The sequence below is a fragment of the Thunnus maccoyii genome, chromosome 20, assembly GCF_910596095.1.
Source record: "Thunnus maccoyii chromosome 20, fThuMac1.1, whole genome shotgun sequence".
Classification (NCBI taxonomy): Eukaryota; Metazoa; Chordata; class Actinopteri; order Scombriformes; family Scombridae; genus Thunnus; species Thunnus maccoyii.
The window spans coordinates 26,485,631-26,508,663 of NC_056552.1; the positions used below are offsets into that span (position 1 = coordinate 26,485,631).

The window sequence follows — 23,033 nt, forward strand, 5'->3', positions numbered from 1 at the left end:
ATCATTCCTGGTTTCAAATAGAAAATAAAGGTAATTGTGTATGTACATGTTAAATACCTGTTCTTCTGTGCTTCTTTTCAGGCCTGTCACTTCGATAGCTGATAATGTGGTTCAGGTGGTGAAGGAGAAAACAGTCCTTCCTCATCATCATCTTCATCACCAGCAGCAGCATCAGCAGCACACACAACAACAGCAACACTACACATCTGTCCACCCCAACATCAAGAGCCCGTCTTTATCCGAAGAGACGAGAAAACAGCAACAGCAGCCCCCCCACAAGATGAACACAGTCCTTCCCACTGACTTGGCCAAATCCAAAATGAGCCCCAACCCAAACCCCAACCCAGCTCAACTCGACTCCCTGAAACAAAAACCCCAGCACCCCAACAACTCTCAGAGCCATCCCTACCCCAATACAAACCCAGCCGACCTCCTTAAGGCCAAGCCCCACCCGGGCCTGCTGGACATCTCCAAACCTAAACCCAACACCTCCCCAGAGGTTTCTAAACATAAAATACCGAGGTATTCCGATACCTCCCCACCTCCAACAGGCCGTCTGTCCACTAAATTAGAAACAGCAGAACCTCTGCGGTCTTGTTTTAAGCCGGTGCCAGCGAGGTCAGAGTCAGGAGGAGGCAGCACAAGCAGCAGCACCAAGAGCCCGCTGATCATTGATAAGAATGAGACCTTCACCGTTTACAGGGACCCAGCTCTGGTCCGGTCTGACGCCGAGAACTCCGTCTCTGCCACAGTCTCCTCTAACCATGTGGCAGCCTATCTCCATCCCCACCTGCACACGCTCCACTCCCCTTCCCCCCACTCTCCCTGCCTCACCCCTGCATCCCACCCCCATGCCACCTCTCACCTCCTTGCCTCTCCTCACACCTCTGCCCTACCTCACCCACACCTTTTACCCCCTGGGGTGCTCCCAGCCATGCCTCCTCCCGCAGCATCTCTCCTCGGGGGCCACCCCCGGCTCGACTCTCCCGGAGGGCTAGGCCACCTAGCCCTGCCTCACCCGGCAGCCGCACACCAGCAGCAGTTCCTACAGGTCTGACTCAAGCCACATTCACACCGTTTAAACACTCTTTTGCTTAACATTATTTATACCTTTAAGTCTTCTGTTTCTCTCTGAAACTAAAACTGTATTTTTGCTTTCAGGGTCAGGGGCCCCATCCGCCCCCTCTACTAGCCCAGGCTCACAGTGGGGCAGCAGGGCTGGGCCTGTACCCCATCCTCTGGCAGTATCCCAACGGAACACCAACCTCCTACCCCCCAGGACTCAACCTGCCCCCCACAGCTAAATGGGTACACCCTGAAAATCCTGTCACAGTTAATTCTGAAGCCTCTCTCAGGAGGGTAGGTGTACTCATGTTAGCCTGGGTTTGTGTGTGTATGTGTGTGTGTGATTGAATCACTTTGTGTGACAGTTTGACAAGGAGAGTAATAGAGGCTGGTTGTGGGAGGGGGAGATGTGATGGAGAACGAAGAGCTGTTTGGCAGGCAGAGAGGAGAGGTAGAGAAGGAACAAAGAATCCACGAGGCCAAATCAGATGTGGCAGGAATAATCACCTTTAAAAGAAATTTATATAATGATCTTTCAATGAATTTTCACCAGAACTCCATGTGATGACTTGTCAGAGTAAATTATTTACTTTTAAGTTATATCAATTTGGTAGTTGACTCTTAAAGAAAGTAAAAAAGGCTTATTTGGCTCCCCTTTTTGTTTTAACTTTAAAAAAACCTATTCCATGTGGCTGTTGTAAGTATGATGTACTGACACTGAATTAGCTGTTGAACCCATGGGCTCATATTTATAATAGAAATATTATGTTACAGTGGCTACAGTGTCTCAGGAGTTGTCCTATTGTTCACTCTCTATATTTGTTGTGGATTACAGCCATGGTAAGCTGTTTCTTTGGAAAATAACAGGTTGAGGGGTTATTGGCCTTCAGGGGGTATTATTTTTGTGTGTGTACAGATTGTAGCTGATTATCCCTCTTATACCATGTCCACTAGCAAGCAATCAAAACTTATGTATGAAACTTCTCACTTTCAGTTTATTACTCCAACATGAATGAGAAGTCGTAGCCTAGTAACAGCTGAAAGTAGTGAGCTCGCAGCTGTGGTGAGTATTAGAGCACTAATGAGGATGACTGTGTAGTTATCTGAAAATAATCCACTCTCTCCAGCCAATTAGAATTTAAGGTCCAAGATTATGTTGTTAAATGAGCATACAGGTGTAGTTTATGATAACATATTTGAACTTGTGTTTTGTTTTGTTTTGTTTTTTGTGCACTGTGACATGACAATTTTCTAGCTTGTTGTATTTCACATTCTGGTTTATTATTTTATTGACATATGAATGTGTGTGTTCTGTGTCCAGAACACAGGCAGTCCATGGCTGCACCAGGCTGCTGGTAGTGCTGGTGATGGTCTGGGTTTGCTGAGCCACGTTCCTGTCCGGCCGGCCAGCGCCGACGCCCACCGCCCCCCTGTCAAGATCAACACACACGCAAGCCCTCCACTGTCAAAGACCAGCATGGATATTCACAAAGAGTGAGTAGAAAGATCAGTAATATGTGAAGTGCTTTCCAGAGATGCTCCTCATCAGCTGTGTCTCCACTATGCTGCAACACTGCAAAGCAGAGGCCATCAGTTCATTACCAACCAAACAACATTATAGAGATACATGTAGATTAACATGTAAAATATTTTGTTATGACAACAATACAAGGTTTATTTGGTTCAGTGATTTACCACAGGAAAGATCTGATGTAGACTAACATGTTATACTGTAACTGCAGTGTTTCTCCTAGGTTGAGTGGTTTGGGAGGGGGTGACTTTTCATGGTCTTGACAAGCTGCAGCATTTATTAACTGACACACTGTAGTCTGTACTGTACATTTACTGCCATACTGACAACTTGCTGCTAACCTTTTCCTCTGCTCTGCTCGCATTCACCATTATTTTTCTGACGCTCACTCGATCGCTTAACCACTCACTCGCTCACACTCTGCCCTATTCCTTAAAAGGAGTTACTCTACCTGCAGTTTCCCAGGCAACGACACAGACGTTGACTCACATTTCTAAACAGCGCTGCTCAGAGGCTCCCAAACACTATTGATTTGCGAATGAATGGATATTTGGTGTTATTTTATGCAATTAAAAAAATATTTTTTGGCCTGGTGGGGGTTCTCGTTGTACTATTATAGAGGAGACACTGAACTATGATTGTAAATATCCACATGGATAGACAGCCATTCACTGGTCCTATAAACATGGAATTCCTGGAATATCATGGGATTTTGAAAAGTGTATTCCAGACAAGGGATATCTGGGGAATCAGTAAATTCTTTGGTGAGGTCATTGGACTTTTAATCATGTATACAGCAAACACTATTGTTCAATTTCTTCAAGATTTAAAATGAAATCAACTCCAGCTTTATTCTTGTCACATTACCCCTGATCCTAACAGAATACTCATGATCAACTTAAAGAGAACTCTGGAGCTATTTCAATTATGTATAAGAGAATTTTAGGTCAAAAGAAATTTGATTAATCACTTTTATTCTTAAATTTGCATTAAATACAGTTATATGTTATACAGTTAAAAGAAGCTTTCGGTGGACTGAGGTAATATGGGAGAAAGAAAGAAAGGCAAGAAGCCTTTGTTTTGTATATTTGAACTGCATGCCCTTTCCTTTCCCTAAAGCAAGAGGCGTTCAGAGAGCCCACACAGAGCAGAGAGAGAGCCAAGTTAGCCCTGAGAGGCAGACAGGCAATGCCAGGTCAGTCAGATGAAGTGAAGTGGCACTGATCCAATATTAAAGCAGTTCCAGACAGAATGCTGTTCATTCAGCAGCCTGTGCTCTCCTTATGTAACCAGTGAATACCCATACACACAAACACAGAATCACTGCAGAAACATCACACATCACTCGTCTCTCTCATTAGCCTATTTAAAGGGGACCTAATCCGCTTTTCCTTATTTTCATTCATATATATATAATGTTAAAATGGCAGATATTCAAGTTAAAAGGGCCCAATGTGTCAAATAATGAGGTAAATGTATGTAGAAGTAATCCCTGTCAGCAAAAAGCACCGGCTTCAGACTGCTCTGAATGCTCGTTTTTTCTACTTTGAGCCCAAGCCAACATCGGCTGGTGACGGATTTCTTTATATGGTCATCTGCTCCACGCACAGTACGCCAGTTCACTGCTCCATTCCACTAACATTATGGCATTTTCCATTGTTTTGGGGGTTGTCACGCAGAGCCATGACTGGAGTGGAGCTGGCACGCTGTGAGTGTTTTTCCATTACACAGCACAGCAAAGTAAAATAAGTAGTTTACCTGTTGGCGGTGTGCTGGTCATCTGCAGCTCTTCATCAAACATCATCACTGTGGCTGTTTCTGCTTGTACTACTCCTCCCTGCATTATCTCTAACTGATCCGCTCAACAAAGAGCTCCAAGTATCTCCATGAGTTGTTGTTTTGACCATTTTTTAGTGCCACTAATGAAGCTCTGCTAATTCAGTGAGGAACACGTTTCATTTCCTGTAAATTCTTCATAGTAAACACCACCTGTTATTTAGTAATTTAAAAGCTTTTAATATAAAGTGGCAAAAGCAGGAAATGATGCGTTTCCATCAGCAGTAACTTAACACGACTCTGATACAAATGCCCCTCAGCAAGCTTCCAGAAAGCTGGCCAGTCAGACCAGAGTGGGCTCATTGAGAGGGGGGGCCTGAAAGAGACAGGAGCTAAAACTGTCTGTGAAAGACAGAGGCTGAACTGAGGGGCTGCATAAAGGGCCAGTATAAGATAAATAAGGAGGGTTTTTTTAAACTGTGAATCATGCAGAGCTACTGTAGTGGAGTCCCAGAATAAAAATATAGAGCATAAATGAGCATAACAGGTCCCCTATAAGTCATGTTCACTCAGATCTGTTGAACAGGTGGTAATACCCTGCTGCTGGCCTGTTATCTAAGCCTCCATGGAACGTAATTCATGTTAAATGTTTGACTTTTCTGTCTGCAGTGACATGGATAAGAAAGGCTTTGTGGACCCCATCAGGACGTTGACATTGGCCCAGCTGAAACAGGAACAGACAGACAGGAGTAGGACCCCCACAGGAAAAGACGTCCACCTACACCGCCTCTACTTAGACCCCCACAGCAAGGCACGCCTGGCAAATGCACAGGTACACTACACCAATCACTCTGGCTGAAAACTTGTAGCAGTCTTGTTTCATGTCTGTCTAATAACAACTGTCCAATGAATGTTGAATGAAAAAGAGTATTATTATTAGCATTGTTATTGTCTGTATTAGTAACACGAGTAATATTAGCACTAATTGTAAAGTTACAGAAAATGTTCGGCTATATATGCATGGTATGGATTAACCTGCTTGGGGGTCCTTGGGTAAAAATGAGCTGCCATTATCCCCCTCTCAGTGCACTGTGAACAGTATTCCTCTGCTGGAATAGTGCATGATATCAGGTTTGCTGTTTGGTAATTCGATTATCAGCCCCTCTTTAAGACAGGGTTTGTAATAGGGTCATGTAATAAATGGTAAATGGACTGTACTTGTATAGCACCTTACTAGTTGCGCTTTTACACTATAAATCACATTCACCCATTCACACACATTCATACGCTGAATGGGTACAGGGGTTACCATGGGTTACCAGGGATTACCATGCAAGGTCCCAACCTGCCCATCAGAGGAAATCTAATCATTCATACACATTCTCACACTGATGGCACAGCCATCAGGAGCAATTAGGGGTTAAGTATCTTGCCCAAGGACACATCGACATGCAGACTGGAGGAGCCGGGAATCAAACCGCCGATCTTCCGATCAGTGTACGACCCGCTCTACCTCCTGAGTCGCAGCCGTCCCTAATAAAGCAGGATCATCTGAAGTCCCATGTGTCGGTTGATATTTTATAAATTACAAATAATAAAAATATAGCCACAATTGGCAATCTGCGGGTTCAAACCTTTCTGCGCTCAACAGAAGGTAGCAAGTCAATCAGCCAAAATTAAAGTTGCAAGCAGCAATGAGTTAGGTTCAGGCTTTACAAAGGTGAGCAAAGTCACTTCAGCTAGTTTAATTCCGTTTAAAGGAGTGAGATCAATCACACACTTGTTTCATCGTTACAAAGCCTGCAGCATTTCAATAGTTGCACACTCACAGTTCTGCCATTTGTCTTCATCCGATTTGAATGAAACTTGGTGTGTATGCTCAGGAGATAGCACAGGATGTCTCCAGTGAGTTTAATCAGGATTGCTCAAAGGCATCTTGAGTTATGAGCAATTTGAGCCCCAGCGGGAGAAAACAAATAATAGTAAACTGGCACAAACTCAGTAGGATTTTACCACATCATTGTTTGAACCCTAATTACTGAAAACTAGTTTCCATACAGTCAATCTGTTTGAGCCACTTCTAGCAGAACACACCTGAATGCAGTCAAGTAAATCGAGTTGAGTTGCATTGTGGGTAATGAAGGCACCAGATTTTGACAAGGAAAAAGAATGCATGGAGTAAAAAAGATCTTTGGATCCGCTGCTGTCCATCATGAGTCCAACAGTGCATTGTTAAATATGTGGAGTACTCTTAAATGTTGCACCACTGTCTTTACCTATGAGTGTCTTGTGCAATTGATAAACCCCAATGAAAAGTTGTCATTTTAATAAGTGGCATGTCTCTATCATTTAATAATCTGTAGGGAACTCACAAAAATATATAAAATCTATAAAAATAACCACAACCACATGAACTACATACAGTTAAAGGTCATAGAGTGAATAATACTTGATGCCTATAGCAGAAATGTTGACCAGCCTTTCTGGACATACCTGTCTTGATTGACAGTGATCCTTCTCATCAGACTGGACATGGACAACACTAACTTGCTGATGTTTAATGTTGGTTAATCAGCCCCATATTTGGGTATACGTGTAAATGACCTAAAATAATGTAGCTAGAGATCTCCAATCTGTCTTTCAGGAAATTTGAAAACCTTTGTCTTTAACATTGTTTTCATTCTCTTTCCCAGGATGCAGTTCAGGCAGCAGACCGAGTCAGTAAATACAAAGAGGAGAATCGGCAAATCCTGAAAGAGAGCATCGAGGTGGCTCCCTTCACTGCTAAGATCCAGCGTTCCAGTGATCCTGGGATGGACAGGGACAGAGAGAGAAGTCGAGATCCTGCCTTCCCTCTACGGATACCAGCTCTCGCCTCCCCCAGCCCCAAGGCAGGCCACACCCATCCTCATGTTATCCAATCAGAAAAGAGCAACTACTTCACCACTCTGTCCAACAGTGTAGTAAATGAGCCCCCAAGACTGTACCCCTCCAAGGAGCTCAGCTCTTACTATGAGAAAGTATCTGTCGGAGGGGTCGTGGCCAGTGTCGGGGCTGCTGTGCCAAGCCAGGGTCCTCTGTCCCTGGGCAACTACAGCTCCAAAGCCTCCCTCTCCAAACCCCCTCCTCTCATCAAGCACCAGCCAGAAGGAGGAGAGGGTTTAGCAGGGAAGATCACTGAGCAGCTCAACCAGCAGGTGACACTAGTCCAACAGCAACATCAGCACCACACAGGTGTAGACAGGATAGAACGCCGCAGCCCTGCCATTTCTCCTTCCTCCTCCTCTACATCCTCCTCTTCCTCTTCAGCCCCTAACCACCACCATCACCACCACCACCATCACCACCACCAACACCAACACCAACAACAGCAGCAGCAGCAACATCACCTCAGGGCAATGCCTTCTCTTCACAGAGCACCTGTCTTCCATCCGCCCACACAACACGCGCTGGAACGCAAAGAGGCTGCGGAGCGAGAAAAGGAAAGGGAGAGGGAAAGGGAGAGAGCAGGTTATGGACGCCTGTCTCCACCAACCCTAACACCCATACAGCCAGTTAGCTTAGCAGCAGCTGGTAGTAAAACATCAGCGGAGCAGCAGAAACCCCCCACGCTACTACCAGAACTCAGGGACGTCAAAGGTCATGGCAACGCTGCTGCCACCACCACCTCTGTGGCCTCAGCCATCAGTGGGGAGATTATGACTTCATCAGACGGATGGAGAGGCGGAGAGATGATTCAGGAAAGAGGAGGCTCGTTCTCTGGAGAGAAAGGAGTGGCGAGGGGCAAGCCCCAGGCCGCAATGGCCTCAGTCATTGTGCGTCCATCGACATCCATTAAGTATGACAGTCCTGTTGGTGCTAACAAATCTGGTGCTATGATCCATAAAGACCTCCTCCAGGGGAGGTTCTACCCAGCCAAGCTTCAGGGGGAATGTCTCAGACTAGGTGAGAGTGTTAGAGAGCTTGGTGCTGGTAGAGTTATCCAACCCAACTCTAACCTGGACGACATGTGTCTCCAGTATAAAAAGACTTCTATGCGTGGCATGCAGGGAATTATGGGAGCCAGTACCACAAACTCTGTGTACAGGACTGCTGTTTCATCAGCTTTTGGCATGCAGTGTAAAAGTGGGACAGCCACTCCTGAGCTGGGCTACTCGGTCTCACCTCGGGGTGAGATTTCAGCCCACAAAACTGCCATTGTTAGCCGGGTGCTGAGCCACTCGGGACCAGGAGAGCACCAGGAGGGCTTAGGGTCACGTACCACATCTCCAGGGGGGTCTTTGCCTCCCCCTAGTCCAGCAGGGACACCCCAGCCCAGTCCTAGCCTCACCCCAACACCTAGCTCCATGTCTGGCTCCAGTCAGCCTTACTCCCCCTCTTTTGTTCACCTCAAGAAGCACAAAGCCGCCTTGGCCGCAGCCCAATCCAGAAGCAACTTTCCCACTGCTCCCGCGTCCATCACTCCTGGAAACTCCCTAACTGTGGATCCAGTTGACAAAAGTCCCATTCAAAACTCCCCTCCTCCACCTTCCTCCAGCCAAGCCTCTACATCATCGGTTGACAGCAGTAGTAACAGCTCAGCAAGTGGCAGAACAACACCAGGCAAGTCCAGTCCTCTACCGAATGGCCAGTCCTCTGGACCTGCCTCAACAAGCAGTGGGCAGCCCAGTAACTACCACAAGCTGAAGAAAGCTTGGCTAACCCGGCACTCAGAGGAGGACAAGAACACAACTGCTACTACAAGTTCCGCTAGTACTAAACCAGAGAAATTACCCAGCACCACCACCACCAGCACAGGTAACACAAGTAACACCACAGCCATGTCGGAAATGATCAAACCCTGTACAGTCAATCTCAGCGCCTCCACGTCCAGCGAGGTGGAGCTGAGCAAGGACATAGGAAACAAAGTGGAGAGAGAGAGGCAGTCAGAAGAGAAGATGGGAGGAGCAGCAGGAGGGGAGGAGAGGAAAGTAGTACCTTCATCAAGGCGAGGGAACAAACGGATATATGAGTCCGGTTCAGAGAGTGGGGGAGATGACTCTGATGCCAGTGAGAGCAAGATGGAGGGCCGAGCAAAGCGTCAGCCTAAACCAACCTACAAGAAGAAACAGAATGACATGGCCAAGAAGAAAGGAGACAATGATAAGGAGGAAGATGAAGTGAAGCCCAACGGCATCTTCAGATCAGCCCGAGAGAAAACCAAACTCAAACTGGCCAGCAGCAGTAAGTCATTTACTGAATACAGAGCACAAATTACTGAATATTTAGCCTCCTCATTGATCCCATATATGTTGGACTGTCATATGAGATCATTCAATGTGAAATGGTTAGCTGCATCATGCAAGTTTCAGAAAACTAAATTTAAAGCGAGTTCAATTAAATATTATCTAAAAATTATCTGGATTTCAGACCAATTTATTAAACATTACATTTAGTACTTACAAAACCTGCATAACATATCAAGGCATATATCACCGTTCTCTCCCATTAAGCTGGCTTGCTTTTGAATATTTTAAGCAGAAACATTTCTGTTAATCAGTATTCCTGGAGTTCAAACTAAATATGTGAGAATAGAGTAAGAAGTGCATTAAGTGAAAAAATGAGGTTTTGTACTTCCTTCGACAAGTCATCATCATAATCTAATTTTACTATAATAGGTCAAAAAATCAGAAACATCGAATGAAATTGCCATTTACTCACAAGTCAAAAGAAAAATACACAGTATTTATATAATGAGACATGGAATTGGTAAAAACATTTTATGGTAGGTATATTCTCTGGTGTATTTTCCCAACTATGTGGTCATGTTTTCATATATTTGACACTGATAATATGAGCTGCTCTTAATTAATCCCATGATGAAATGTAGGTGGTGTTGATGACTTAAGAATGTGCACTCTTCCAGATGGGATCCCTCGCTCTGTCCTGAAGGACTGGAGGAAGGTGAAGAAGCTAAAGCAGACAGGGGAGTCCTTCCTGCAGGATGACTCATGCTCTGAAATTGGACCCAACCTGCAGAAGTGTCGGGAGTGCAGGGTGGTCCGCAGCAAGAAGGGCGAGGAGCCGGCCCATTCTCCCGTCTTCTGTCGCTTCTACTATTTCAGACGGTAAAGCTAATCACCTACTTTACATTTGTCTCCTTTCCCTTCTTTTTTTGCCATTTGTCTTCATTCTGATGGTTTCGCCTGGTTCCCTGTGCATTTGCTGTAATTGTTGGACATTACTACACTTGCAATTGCACCCATCCAGCCTACAACATTATGGTGGTGGGGGTGTGGTATCCTGAAACCCTACATAGTTGCAGCTGTCATTAGCCCTCAATTCCTCCTCAAACACACATCTGTAGAAACTTTGGTCCCTCCTTGCACTTCAAAGACAAACAGTCCCTCCATGATGTCATACATTTATCTCTACTATAATTGTTTGTAAAGAGAGGAAGCCTCGGAACTCTTGTTCATGAGGCTCAGAACAGAATATCACAAATGGAGAGAGGGCAGGAGAGAGCAAAGAAAGTGTGTTTATCAAAAAATTCTACTCTAGCTATGACACATAGATTATTAATTGTATGCCGTATGTACCGCCTCTGTCTATTTCTCTGTTTCTCACATTTACTATGAATATACATTAAACACACACACACACACACACACACATACTCGAGTTGGATAAGCAGCAGCAGCTGCAGTCTGGGGTCTAACAGGGTAAATCTGCCAAAGAGGATTTTCTGCTCTATAATCTGTTCCTCACTGACTCACTGCAGAACTGCTGCTGTTGCAATCTCTCTCTCTCTCTCTATCTCTCTCTCTCTCTCTCTCCCTCCCCCTCCTCCTCTCTGCATCTCCACATCTAATTCTTGCTCTCACACCCAATCTCACCCCCTCCCTGTCTGACCCAGTAGACTGGGATTTCATCAACACTCACCTGAACTGACTGGGTTATTTAAGGACACAGACGACAAAGTGATTTTACAGAGGGAAGGCTCATCAAGATAACCATGCTCTCCTTCATGTAGTGTTAGTGAAAAATGAAATATAGGACCACATTTTGACATGTATTATATAGTAATATGGATACATAATTTACATTTATATCAGTTCACTGTAGGTAATTGTATTGTAAGCACTGCAAGGCAGCTGCATCAGGATGGAGAGGATACTGGGCATTTTTCAGGTGTTTGCACTTCAGTCCAAGATTTGTCAGATACGGCATAATAATCCATATCAGACTACTTCAGAGTGGAGATTGAACTAAACACACCGTGAAGCACCTCGGTGTCAGGTAGAATTCAAATAAGATGTGTGGCACGATAAGCTTTGCTAGTTTAGTAGCACTGCAAGGATCATTTATCATCTGGGTGTCCACAGTGGTCATGAAATGCTTATCATTTGTTAACTTTATTGAACAAAACTGTGTTTTCTCTTGCACAGGCTTTCCTACAGTAAAAATGGAGTGATCCGGATGGATGGCTTCTCCACTCCGGACCAGTTTGATGATGAAGCCCTGTCCTTGTGGGTCCCTGGGGCATTGGATGAGAGCCACCTGGACCACACCACAGCCAAGTACATCCTAAGCTTCATAGGAGACAAGTTCTGTCAGATGGTTGTGACAGAGAATACTGCAGCCAGCTGGGTCAAAAAGGATGGTAAGTTGTCTAAAAAATGGCTGACTTTTTTATTTTATTTTTTTTATTTTTTCAACCCTCACTGTGTTTTTAACTTGATCCCATTTTGTGTTTGTTTCAGCCAAGCTGGTTTGGAAGCGAGCGGTGAGGGGGGTGAGGGAGATGTGTGACGCCTGCGAGGCAACACTCTTCAACATCCACTGGGTCTGTCAGAAATGTGGCTTTGTTGTCTGTCTGGACTGCTACAAGGCCAAGGAGAGAAGGAGCTCCAAAGGTCAGTTGTGTGTATGTTTGTACAGTTAGAAGCCAAATGAAAGGCCAGATGAGCAGGCTATACAGGGACTCTTGTATGCACTGGTGTCTCAGAAAGCCTGGGGCCTCATTTATAACCATTGCAAATGCACAAAAGTAGGTGTACGCCACTTTCTAAGCAAACTTTGGGATTTATAAAAACAAACTTGATGGGAGAATGTGTGGTCCTTCACACACACTCTGACCCATGTGTGCACATAAACTGGAGAAATGAGAAACTGCGACTCCGATGGTAGAAGGATGAAACGTGAGAAACAGTTTGAAATTGATACCATTGTGTAAAATAAATCAAAATATTACCTATCACATATCATTTGAAGAGTTAATTTGCAAAAAAAGAACGCCCCCTTTTGATGTGAATCCTGCGCACAGTTTTATAAATGAGGCCCCTGACCAGCACCAGTGGAGCCTGGATCAAACCCTACATTAAAGGCAACCTTAAAGGTCGAACAGCGTGTCTAAAATGTCAAGTTGTACATACTTCATTAGAGCGTACTTCATTGTACTTGACTCATGTTTTCATGTTGTGGATTGGTTTAGGTTTCGTGACACATCAGACACTGTCACTTGTTCATAGGTCAATGAAACAGGAAAAAACAACAAATAGAAACCTGAATCTGAACCTGAGCATGACCTGACAAATATCTCTTCAAATATAAGATAATAATAAGAACTGACATCTGAGCTATATGGGAACTGTCAATCTGAAGTTCTTTTACTGATCTGCCTCATGTTAACATGAATTTACAGTAGCCAGGTTATTACAGTGCATGTAAACAAGAAGCGTTTGACCTGGTTTCTTGTGTGCATGTAAACATACTGTTTGAACCCATGTGATAAGTTCCTTCTCTCTGTGATCAGTTTTTAGTTTGTTGCACTCTCTGGGGTCATGATGACACATTTAAGAAAGTTAAAGAAAAAATGAAATGAATTCAAGTTAAAGAATGCATAAAGATTAAAGTGATTAACAGTATAATAGTTTGCAGTAGAGCTCTGCAGGCTGGCACAATGTCTGTGTGGTCGTTGTTTCTCATTGTAATGTTTTGTGCGTGCGTGTACTATTAAAGCAACTGACCTATATCTCTCTTTCTATGATCAGATAAAGAGCTGTACGGCTGGCTGAAGTGTGTGAAAGGCCAACCTCACGATCACAAACACCTGATGCCAACACAGATCATTCCTGGCACAGGTACACTACACACTGCTGTCTTTTCATCTTTCTGTTTACACCCTGTCTGCATTCCACAGTCATCTCTCTATCTCTGCTGCTTTGTCTCACAATTTCTTCAACACACATGCAATAGATTACTGTGTTTTGTGATGTTTTTGGACCGGAGTAGTCAGTAACAAAAAACAGTTTGTTGTTGTTTGTTTTGGATTTTGAGCTCAATCCAGTGGTAGTTGTCATGTCACTGCAGAAATGCAACAACAATTAATAATATTAATAATAATAATAATTCAGTGTTACTGAATAGATCATGTTCTGTTTTAATACAGATCCAGGTTCAGTGTTTTTGCCTTAAATGTTTTAATTGCTGTGTCATTTTGAATGTTCTAGTGCTGACTGAGTTGGTGTCTTCCATGCACTCGCTGAGAGAAAAACACAACATCAAATCTCACTGTCCCTGCACCAACAAACAGAACCTCCTCAACAAACTGCCAGCCACCAATGGAGTCTCACAGGTACTACTGACTGTTCCACTTCCTGGGCTAGGACACTGTGTCTCACTGTGTGTCCATAGGATTATTTTTTTTTATATTTAAAGACACCTAACATGCAGATAGCTGGAGGGCACAACAGACGGCATGCTGAGTTATGGAAGTGATACAATGTCCTAAAAAGGACTAAATTTAAGTCTTTTATTTAACCAGCTGGGCAGACCTGCTTTTATTTGAACAACACTATAGTTGAAGACTTTCCTGTGATTTTAAAATGATATCACCATTTTCACTGGATTCCCAGAATTTCTCACCATAAATGAAATTTGATGTTTAACTCAGACCTTTCTCCTTCTTCCACTGACGTCTGTTAAGAAGCCATTCTCAATTTGTGTATTAAGTTCAACTTGTTAATGTTATTTAACCTCTGTCTGCCAGGTACTGCAGAATGTTCTAAACCACAGCAACAAACTGTCTCTGGTGAAAGCTGAGCCGGGCTCTCAGCAGCAGAACTCTGATCAAGGAGGAACCAAGGCAGAGACTAACGGAGGAGGAGGTGGAGGAAGCAGTCCAGGCAGCGATGCAGGAAGTGCTCCTGTCACCCCACCAGAGTCCCAATCACCCCTGCACTTCCTGGCTGACCTAGCAGAGCAGAAATCCAGGGAAGAAAAGAAAGGTGAGGGGAAGGTTAAGAATCAGTATGATTTTAAATCGTTCATTCAGTGCTTAAATGAGCTTATTCTCTCGTGAAGTACTTAAGTATTTTCAGTATTTCATCCCCAAAGTATAGTGGTCATTAGTAATCTCCTCTTCTTTCTCTAACAGAAAACAAAGAGTCAGTCTTGCTGGGTAAATCTGTGAAGGAAGACAAGGAGGGGGACAGCCTTGAGGTCCTGCAGCAGTGTAAAACCACATCATTGGTGGCTAACAGCACGGAGCAGGGCTCCACACTCAGAGATCTGCTCACCACCACTGCAGGGAAGCTGAAGCTGGGCTCTACTGACGCAGGAATCGCCTTTGCACCAGTCTACTCTACTGCTTCACAGGTGCACACATTGACACATTTTACTCCTTGTTGGTTTGGAATTGACTGATTTTTCTATTTATAGAAATCCCAGTTGTCTCTGGCAGTAGGTGAATATAAGATACAAACATGTTTCTGTCAGGAGAAAGAAATCAGGTTTATATTTGTATTCTGTCTGAAATATTGTTTTCCTCCTCTTTCTACAGACGGGAAAAGGTGGTCGGACCATGCCCAATATCCTCGATGACATCATTGCTTCAGTTGTTGAGAATAAAATCCCTGCTGGCCGCCAGAGTATCACCACCAAGCTGTCAATCAAGCAAGAGCCGGTCACCCTGGGCAACAACAACAACCCTGCTCCTGCTGTTACTGAGGACACCAAACCAGACAGGAAGAAGTCAGCGCCTGTTACTACAGTGGTGCCAGAGGAATCAACCAATCAGTATCCAGATATTCCCCACTGCTGGTTAAACAACAGACAGTTGTTGTGGCTCAAAGATCACCGCAACCAGAACAACTGGAAGCTGTTCAGAGAGTGCTGGAAACAGGGACAGGTATACATCATTCTTACTACAACACAATAGTAATACTAGTAGCACCAGATAATAGTTGCAGAATCACTATTGATTCCATCTGATTCCATTGGTTTTGTGTTGTGTAGCCTGTGTTGGTGTCAGGGATCCATAAGCGACTGAACGCCAGTCTGTGGAAGGCTGACTCCTTCAACCAGGAGTTTGCAGACCATCAGGGAGACCTCCTCAACTGTAAAGACCAGGTGGTCTCCAACTCTGGGATCAAGGAGTTCTGGGATGGATTTGAGGACATCACCAGTGAGTTCATCTACACTTGGATTACTGTTCTTGTTGGTTGATTAGAGAAAACATTGATCAACAATTGTTGATTCAGTCTAACTCAAGTCTTCTCACCTTTTCAGAGCGGCCCAAGTCCAAGGATGGGGAGCCTATGGTGTACAGACTGAAGGACTGGCCGTCTGGAGAGGAGTTCATGGCCCTCATGCCTTCAAGGTACACATACACACACTTAACAGTACCTTTGCTTCACTCTGTTACCTTTGTACTGTTGGATCTCAAGCTTTACAACCCACAATATAAATGCAAACCTCTAACTTGCTAAAAATGCTGATGTATTACAAATGCACTACATGAGCAAAAGAAGATGCATAAAAATACTAAATGCTTTTTTTGCAGATATGATGACTTGATGAAGAACCTGCCCCTGCCAGAGTACTCTGATCCAGAGGGCAACCTCAACTTGGCCTCCCACCTGCCATCTTTCTTCGTCAGGCCAGATTTGGGGCCAAGACTCTGCTGTGCCTATGGTAGGAGAGAATTAATACCAGTTAATACCAATAGCCTGCTATTTGAAGGGAATGCTACTGATTGTACACATACAGATCAGTGTAGTGCTCATGGATAGTGTTACTCAGCCTGTGGAAACACGTGTATTATGTCTTTTGTGGCTCTGGAGAAGCTTTGTCAAGTCTGAGTAAATAGACCTGATGATGTCACAGTGAGTCATCAGGGTTGTCTTGGATTGGAGTGGGAGACCACAACATTTCTATTGAGTTGCATCATGGGAAATGCAGTATTCAGTATTTCTGAAGCCTGACTCATATAAGTTAGCATATTTCAGCTTCTGCTGCTTCCATTTTGAGCATGCAAGTCCTCAAAATTTATTTAAGTGCAATACTAAATGGGTGGAATACCCCTTTAATGCTTTGTATATTAAAGATCTACTAATGAAGAGTGAAGAGATAAAAGATGTGATAGCCTCAGAGCTTAAGGAACCGACATGGAACATGATTTGATAGTTGCCTGATCCCCAAAGACTGAGGTTAATACCAGGTCTATGTTCTTACTACCTTTTACTACTGTTGCATTATGCAGATCCTCTTAATGTGGCAGTGAATACTTCTTTCATCCACATGTTTCCAGTTAAAAAATTGTATCCAGATAGAATCCTAGCAGTTCTCCTCCTGATGAATCAGTTGCTTGTCTTCCTGTAGGTGTGGCTGCATCTCAGGACCAGGACTTTGGCACTGCCAACCTCCATGTGGAGGTCTCAGACGTGGTCTCTGTTCTGGTCTATGTTGGAGTAGCCAAAGGCAATGGAGTCCTGTCCAAAACTGGTAACATAAACAATATACTGTCAAATGTATCCATTTGGTAAAAAGAGTTTAAAACATTGGTAGTTATTAGGTTTTCATTGATGTTTCATATAATTGTAAACTAAATAGTTTAGGATTTTAGACAGTGTGACTGAAAAAAAATCAATCCATTATTGAAATAATGAAAATAATCATGAATTGCAGCCCTAGAAACATAATGTGTGTGTGTGTGCAGGAGTGTTGAAGCGTCTGGAGGAGGAGGATCTAGATGAGGGGGTTCGGAGGAGGCTGAAGGACTCCACTGAGACACCGGGGGCGCTGTGGCACATCTACCTCAACAGAGACATGGACAAAGTCAGAGAGTTCCTGCACAAGGTCAGCACACTGACAGAGATTCAAGAGCTGCACAGTGAGAATGTAGTGAATTTCAATACACAGTGTTGATCCCACTAACCACTGCCTCTCTGCTCCACCCTCTCCTCACCAATCTCCACCTCAGCTCTGTAAAGAGCAGGGATTGGACATGTCACTGGACCAGGACCCAATCAGAGAGCAGGGCTGGTACCTAAGCAGGAAGCAGCGGCAACGGCTGCTGGATGAGCACGGGGTTCAGGGCTGGACCATAGTTCAATTCCTGGGAGACTCTGTCCTTATACCAGCAGGGGCCATGCACCAGGTATATAGTACACACACCACACTACCTTTAGCAGTAAAGAGATGTGTAGAAAACATTGTGGTAGCAAGCTTCTCATATTTAGCAGGCACTGAAAATCACTTTCACTGGCTAAAATTGACAGATTTTATCAGCTGTAACCAGCTATAGCAGAAGTGGTCATTTCACCACAGGCCAATATGACATTTTTGTCTGCTGTCTGGGTAATGAGCTGTGTGCAGCAGGAAGTGTATTCAGCCAAAGATTGTTTGTGAGTGAAATGACACATCACTCTGTAACAGCACTGAATGACCTTGAGTGTTGTTGTATTTCAAAAAGGCCGACAGAGAGGTGAGTCATCTCGACTGAAACAATCTAACCAATCACATCTTGTCAGAATCTCCGAGTGCAACTTTCAATAAAATCATATCAATAATTAAATCTTTCCAACTCAATAGTTTATAGCTGTTACATTGTTAGAGTATCTCAGTGTGTCAGATACATATTTAATCAGTATTTCATAGCTGCTGCTGCTCATCTTATTTTCAGCTTGGAACCACAGGTGGTGAACATGAATGAGGCTGCCACTAACTGCTGTGTTTCTGCCTTCTCACACAGCAGATTTCAACTGAATCTTTTCAGTTTTTTATTTACAAATGTTCAAAATGAAACCATAATAGACTCAAAATGATTCAGATTTGATCAAATGCTGTCAAATCCTAATCTATTTATTGTTTCCAATATGTGTAAATGAAATATATTTGATAAGCTGAATAGTTTGCTTTGTAAACTGATTTTATTTTCCCCAACCTCCCAATGCTGTAATTCCTGTTTTTATATCTTTCCTAAATACTAGATACAAGATGTTGATTGACATGTTTGTCTTCCATCCTGTCTGTCAGGTCCAGAACCTCCACAGCTGCGTTCAGGTCATCAATGACTTTGTGTCTCCTGAGCACGTGGCCAACTCCTTCCACCTGACCCAGGAGCTCCGGCCCAACAAAGAGGAGGTCAACTATGAGGATAAACTACAGGTACAGCAACACTACACCTTCTTATGTGAATGAAGCTTTCTCTTAGGACTTTTTATGAGATGATATGTATTTAATTAAGCAGCCAAGATTCCCGCTCACATTGACATTCTAAGTGTTATTGTGGCACTCAACAATGTGAACGGCTGATCTGTCATCTGTCACTGATTAGGAGTCAGTCTCTCTCCTTCCTCTCTCCAGTCTCTCTCACTGCCGCAGCCTGCCTTCCTCTTTTCTTTACACAACTGTGTGTGTGTGTGTGTGTGTGTGTGTGTGTGTGTGTGTGTGTGTGTGTGTGTGTGTGTGTGTGTGTGTGTGTGTGTGTGGTCTGTCATAGGCTACTTTTGGGATTACATTTCAGACTAAAGACCAGTTAATTAGGGAAAGCTGATTTTTGGGTCAGTGGTTAGGTTAAAGTTAGGGTTAGGTTAAGTATCCAAGGAAATTAAGTAAGTCTATGTATTGTCCCCAAAAGTGACCATGATCTGATATGTGTGTGGGCGTAAAGCAGAATAGCAGAGTGAGTCATCATTCAGTGATGTTCTCTGGACATTGAGTCCTTCTGCTCTGAATACACTCCACACACTCATCCTCCCTTAGAGAGGATTGTAAATGTGGTGTGACTCACCATCCATCCTTTGTGTGTTTGTGTGTTTGTGTGTGTGTGTTCTAGCAGGCTGCTGGGTAAGAAAAACTAGAGCTGAGCTCTGATTGGTTGTGCTCACCCAGTCATTGAGCAGCTGATCAGTGGAGAACAGTTCAGTCAAGGCACAGCAGTACAGATGGACATGCTTTTACCTCAGAGCTGTCCATCTGCATGTGCACAAATCAAAAGCCTTTATTATCACAGCTACTGTACATACAAGAGACAGACCACGTTCTGCTAATACAAATGTAGTAATGTCATCAGCCGGATTCTACTTAGTGCTTCTAATTCTTGTCATATTTATAACGAGAAAGTTAAAAAAAATCTTTAATTTCTTCAGTTCAGACTGACTTTATATCCCTTTCAATGCCTTCAGCAGAAAAAGATAAGCTTTGAATCCAGGCAGAATCAAAAAGAATGTTTGAGGGGTTTTTTTTGGGGGAGGGGGTGGCGAGTATTATCAATTTTGCACTGGCTCTTGATAGCCAACCAGACTGTCACTACACGGCCTCTGTCTCGACGGCCCACCACTCTGCCTGAGTGATGCAGTGCTGCAGAGATGTTTGTTCTCTGCAGAGGAGCTCTGATGCTCTCTGAGCAGGCTGCTTCTTCTCCAGAAGTCCTTACTTGTTACAGTGAAGGAGCACACTGTGTCCTATTTTAAGTTTGAACACTATAGTGAATGTTTTCTATTTTCACTGGATCTGTTCCTCAACATGCCTCCATCTCAGACACCTACAGAAAGTTTCCTGGACTTGATGTCTTTTCTCTATGTACAGTGCACTGTGGGAGTGAATAAAGACAGGTTGTCTGTGCCTTTCTAAATGATGTTAACTCATCTGTATTTAGCGTAGGTTTACTCAAAAGTCCTTGACACATCTAAAGACTGATTACATAAAAGCAGACAGCTTATCTCAGTTTAGATATTTAGAAAATATCAAAACTGACTCGTTTTGCTCATTTCAATAGATTTTCACGTAATATTATAGTCATTGCAAATGTAAATGAATCAATTTCAAATCAAGTTTATAACCCAAAAATGTTGAATTGAAAGGCTGATGTGTTGATACATGTGCTCTACCTGCAGCTCCTCTGATGATGTCATTGACAGGCTGCTCTGTAGGTCAGAGTGTAAACAGTGAATCTAATTAGCAGCAGTCAGTGTGGATCAAAGTTGACCTCAGGCTCCACTTCACATCCTGTCCTGCTAAAGAAACAGTCATACAAAATCCTTCTGTAGTAAAAGGAGATAAACACTAAAACACTGTTTAAAATGGCCATGTAGGTTTATCCCTCATTCCATGTTGTTGTGTATTTATTTCTACATATAGTTTAGTTTTACTGTCAGTCCCTCAGAGCACAAGAGCAAGGGCTTCCTTTTAGTTACTGTTTTATACCAGCGCTAAACAATCACACAGGGAGAAAATAAAAAGATATAATATGTGTAAAAAATGTGTGATATAAGTACTGTAAAGTACTTAAATATACTGTGAAACAATATAAAAGGTGGTTTAGTACTAATTCTGAGTGTAAGACATACAGGGCATTGTTCAGTATGACATGTTTTACATCACAGCATGTGTGTAACTGAATAAATGGCACAATAATATGATGCAAAGTAGGACGTTTAAGTTGAATTCACAGGCTGCAAAGTCTGGTGTGTGTGTGTGTGTGTGTAGTAAAGTTTCTAAAAAGTAACACTTGTCCTCCTCAGGTGAAGAACATCTTATACCACTGTGTGAAGGAGGCGGTGAGCTCCCTGAAGAGGAGCGGCGCTGAAGAAGACGACGAGGAAGAGAACTCATGACAGCCCCTCCATCTCGTCCACACCGTCCAGAGAGGGACACAACTCCCATCAGCACCCCGCCCTCGCCTCACCCCGCTCCTCACGACTGCGTCACGTGACCGGAGGTGGTCGGGTCAGAGCTGCTAACGTGACCCAGAGGACCTCACGGTGTGAACCGATCGCATCACACATCCAGGTGGCCAGCAAGAGGAACGGCCAACTTCATCATCACCCCAAACCTTCAGTGCCAAGAGGAGACGAACACACGAGCAGGAGGGCCGACCGGACTGACGGAGACTAAAGCTCCACTCACAGAAGACGGGGGAATTGTGAGAAAGAGAGGGCAGTGTGTTGGTTGTTAAAGCCACTAACTGACTGCTTTAGTGTGACTGCTGAGATCAAGTTGACTGTCCTGTAAGCAGAAGTGCAAAGGTTTGATGATAAAGACACTGAGCCCCCCCCGCTGCTCTCACTCCCACCTGCTGTGGATTTAAAAGGCCAAGCAGGTTCAATCCCCGTCTGTAGCAGCAGCTCACACATGTCTTGGACGGAAGATTTTGCTGATCACGACCGCATCACCAGCAGCAAGCAGCATCAGGATCAAAACTGTCATCTCTGATGTTTAAAAAAAAAAAAAATCCAGAAAAAAAAAAAAGATATGAGGGGGAAAATGCAAAACAGAAATCTCAGATGTTTCAGTCAGCAGGCAGTGAGTTCTGCTGCTCCCTCGTTTGTTCCTTCTGTAATTTGTCTGTTCTCGTCCTTCTTTTCTAGTTCTGTCTATTGCTGTTTTGTTCTTTATTTTCTTTTTCATACGAACGAATTGTTTTATTTCCTCTGTGAAGATGTATTTATTTTATAGCTCTATGAAAATGAGATGTTATTGAGACAAAAAAAAGCATTAATGTAAATGTGACTTGTACAGTTTTTTTTTCTTTTTTTTTTTTGCTATGTGGTTTCAGTTGTAATACGGCTCTACTGTGATGGAGGACACACACATGCACATGCGCGCACACACACACACACACACACATACACACAAGTTTATGCAGCTATCCTTGTTAGGACATTGCATTGACTTCATTCATTGTGGACAGCCTAACCCTAACCCTAACCAGGACCTCAGAACTGACGTTTTGCCTCATTAGGACCAGGCTTTGGTCCCTATAAGGACTACTGGTCCCAACAAGGTCAGTCACCGGAAAAGGTCCCAATGAGGTAACAAAGACATGCGCGCATATTCACACACACACACACACACACACACACACACACACACACACACACACACACACACCAGCTAATGCCTGTAACTTTGGGAAATGTTGAGCTACAGTCCTCATGCCATAAATACATTTTTTGAAGATGAACTGCCAAACTATTGTAAAGACTGTATTTTGTATTGTATAAGACTGTAAAGTTGTATTATGTAAAGAAAAAACAAAATGGCTTATACACTTCAGCATTTTATGACAAAAAGTATTCGCTGTAAAATTGAGACATTTACAAAAAAGATGTAATTTATTTAAGAAAAGAATTAATTGTCTTGTTCTTTGTTTTGTTAAGATTTACTATGGTGACCTTTTGAAGTTAAAAGATAAAATAATGAAAAACTTAACTATAATGTGTAAATATATACATATATACATTCACTGAGGTATTTTTTTAAAACATGGCTTGCTTCAATTTCAAATTTTAAAGTGCAAGTGTTACATGCTTTGTACATTGAAGTTCAAAAGGGTTTTACATTTTCCATTAAAATGGATTTATCAGAGGTTTGATGTTGTGTTTTTGATTCCCTG

At 43.4% G+C, this 23,033-nt stretch overlaps 1 protein-coding gene across 3 annotated transcripts in view; it reads left to right on the forward strand.

Moving 5' to 3' along the window:
- The window catches only part of jmjd1cb (jumonji domain containing 1Cb), a 131,582-nt gene extending 109,289 nt beyond the window's left edge, over window positions 1-22,293 (forward strand). For all 3 annotated transcript variants that reach the window (XM_042396672.1, XM_042396673.1, XM_042396675.1), the window contains 21 exons: window positions 82-1,051; window positions 1,162-1,359; window positions 2,387-2,559; window positions 5,042-5,204; window positions 7,066-9,595; window positions 10,278-10,479; window positions 11,800-12,014; window positions 12,115-12,267; window positions 13,405-13,494; window positions 13,864-13,988; window positions 14,403-14,640; window positions 14,790-15,010; window positions 15,195-15,542; window positions 15,650-15,818; window positions 15,923-16,013; window positions 16,197-16,327; window positions 17,015-17,137; window positions 17,352-17,491; window positions 17,616-17,792; window positions 18,671-18,802; window positions 21,160-22,293. In XM_042396672.1, the coding sequence (XP_042252606.1) occupies window positions 82-1,051; window positions 1,162-1,359; window positions 2,387-2,559; window positions 5,042-5,204; window positions 7,066-9,595; window positions 10,278-10,479; window positions 11,800-12,014; window positions 12,115-12,267; window positions 13,405-13,494; window positions 13,864-13,988; window positions 14,403-14,640; window positions 14,790-15,010; window positions 15,195-15,542; window positions 15,650-15,818; window positions 15,923-16,013; window positions 16,197-16,327; window positions 17,015-17,137; window positions 17,352-17,491; window positions 17,616-17,792; window positions 18,671-18,802; window positions 21,160-21,252 (6,682 nt within the window). In that variant the 3' untranslated portion in view covers window positions 21,253-22,293. The remainder of the gene's footprint in view (window positions 1-81; window positions 1,052-1,161; window positions 1,360-2,386; window positions 2,560-5,041; window positions 5,205-7,065; window positions 9,596-10,277; window positions 10,480-11,799; window positions 12,015-12,114; window positions 12,268-13,404; window positions 13,495-13,863; window positions 13,989-14,402; window positions 14,641-14,789; window positions 15,011-15,194; window positions 15,543-15,649; window positions 15,819-15,922; window positions 16,014-16,196; window positions 16,328-17,014; window positions 17,138-17,351; window positions 17,492-17,615; window positions 17,793-18,670; window positions 18,803-21,159) is intronic.
- Window positions 22,294-23,033: the final 740 nt, after the last annotated feature.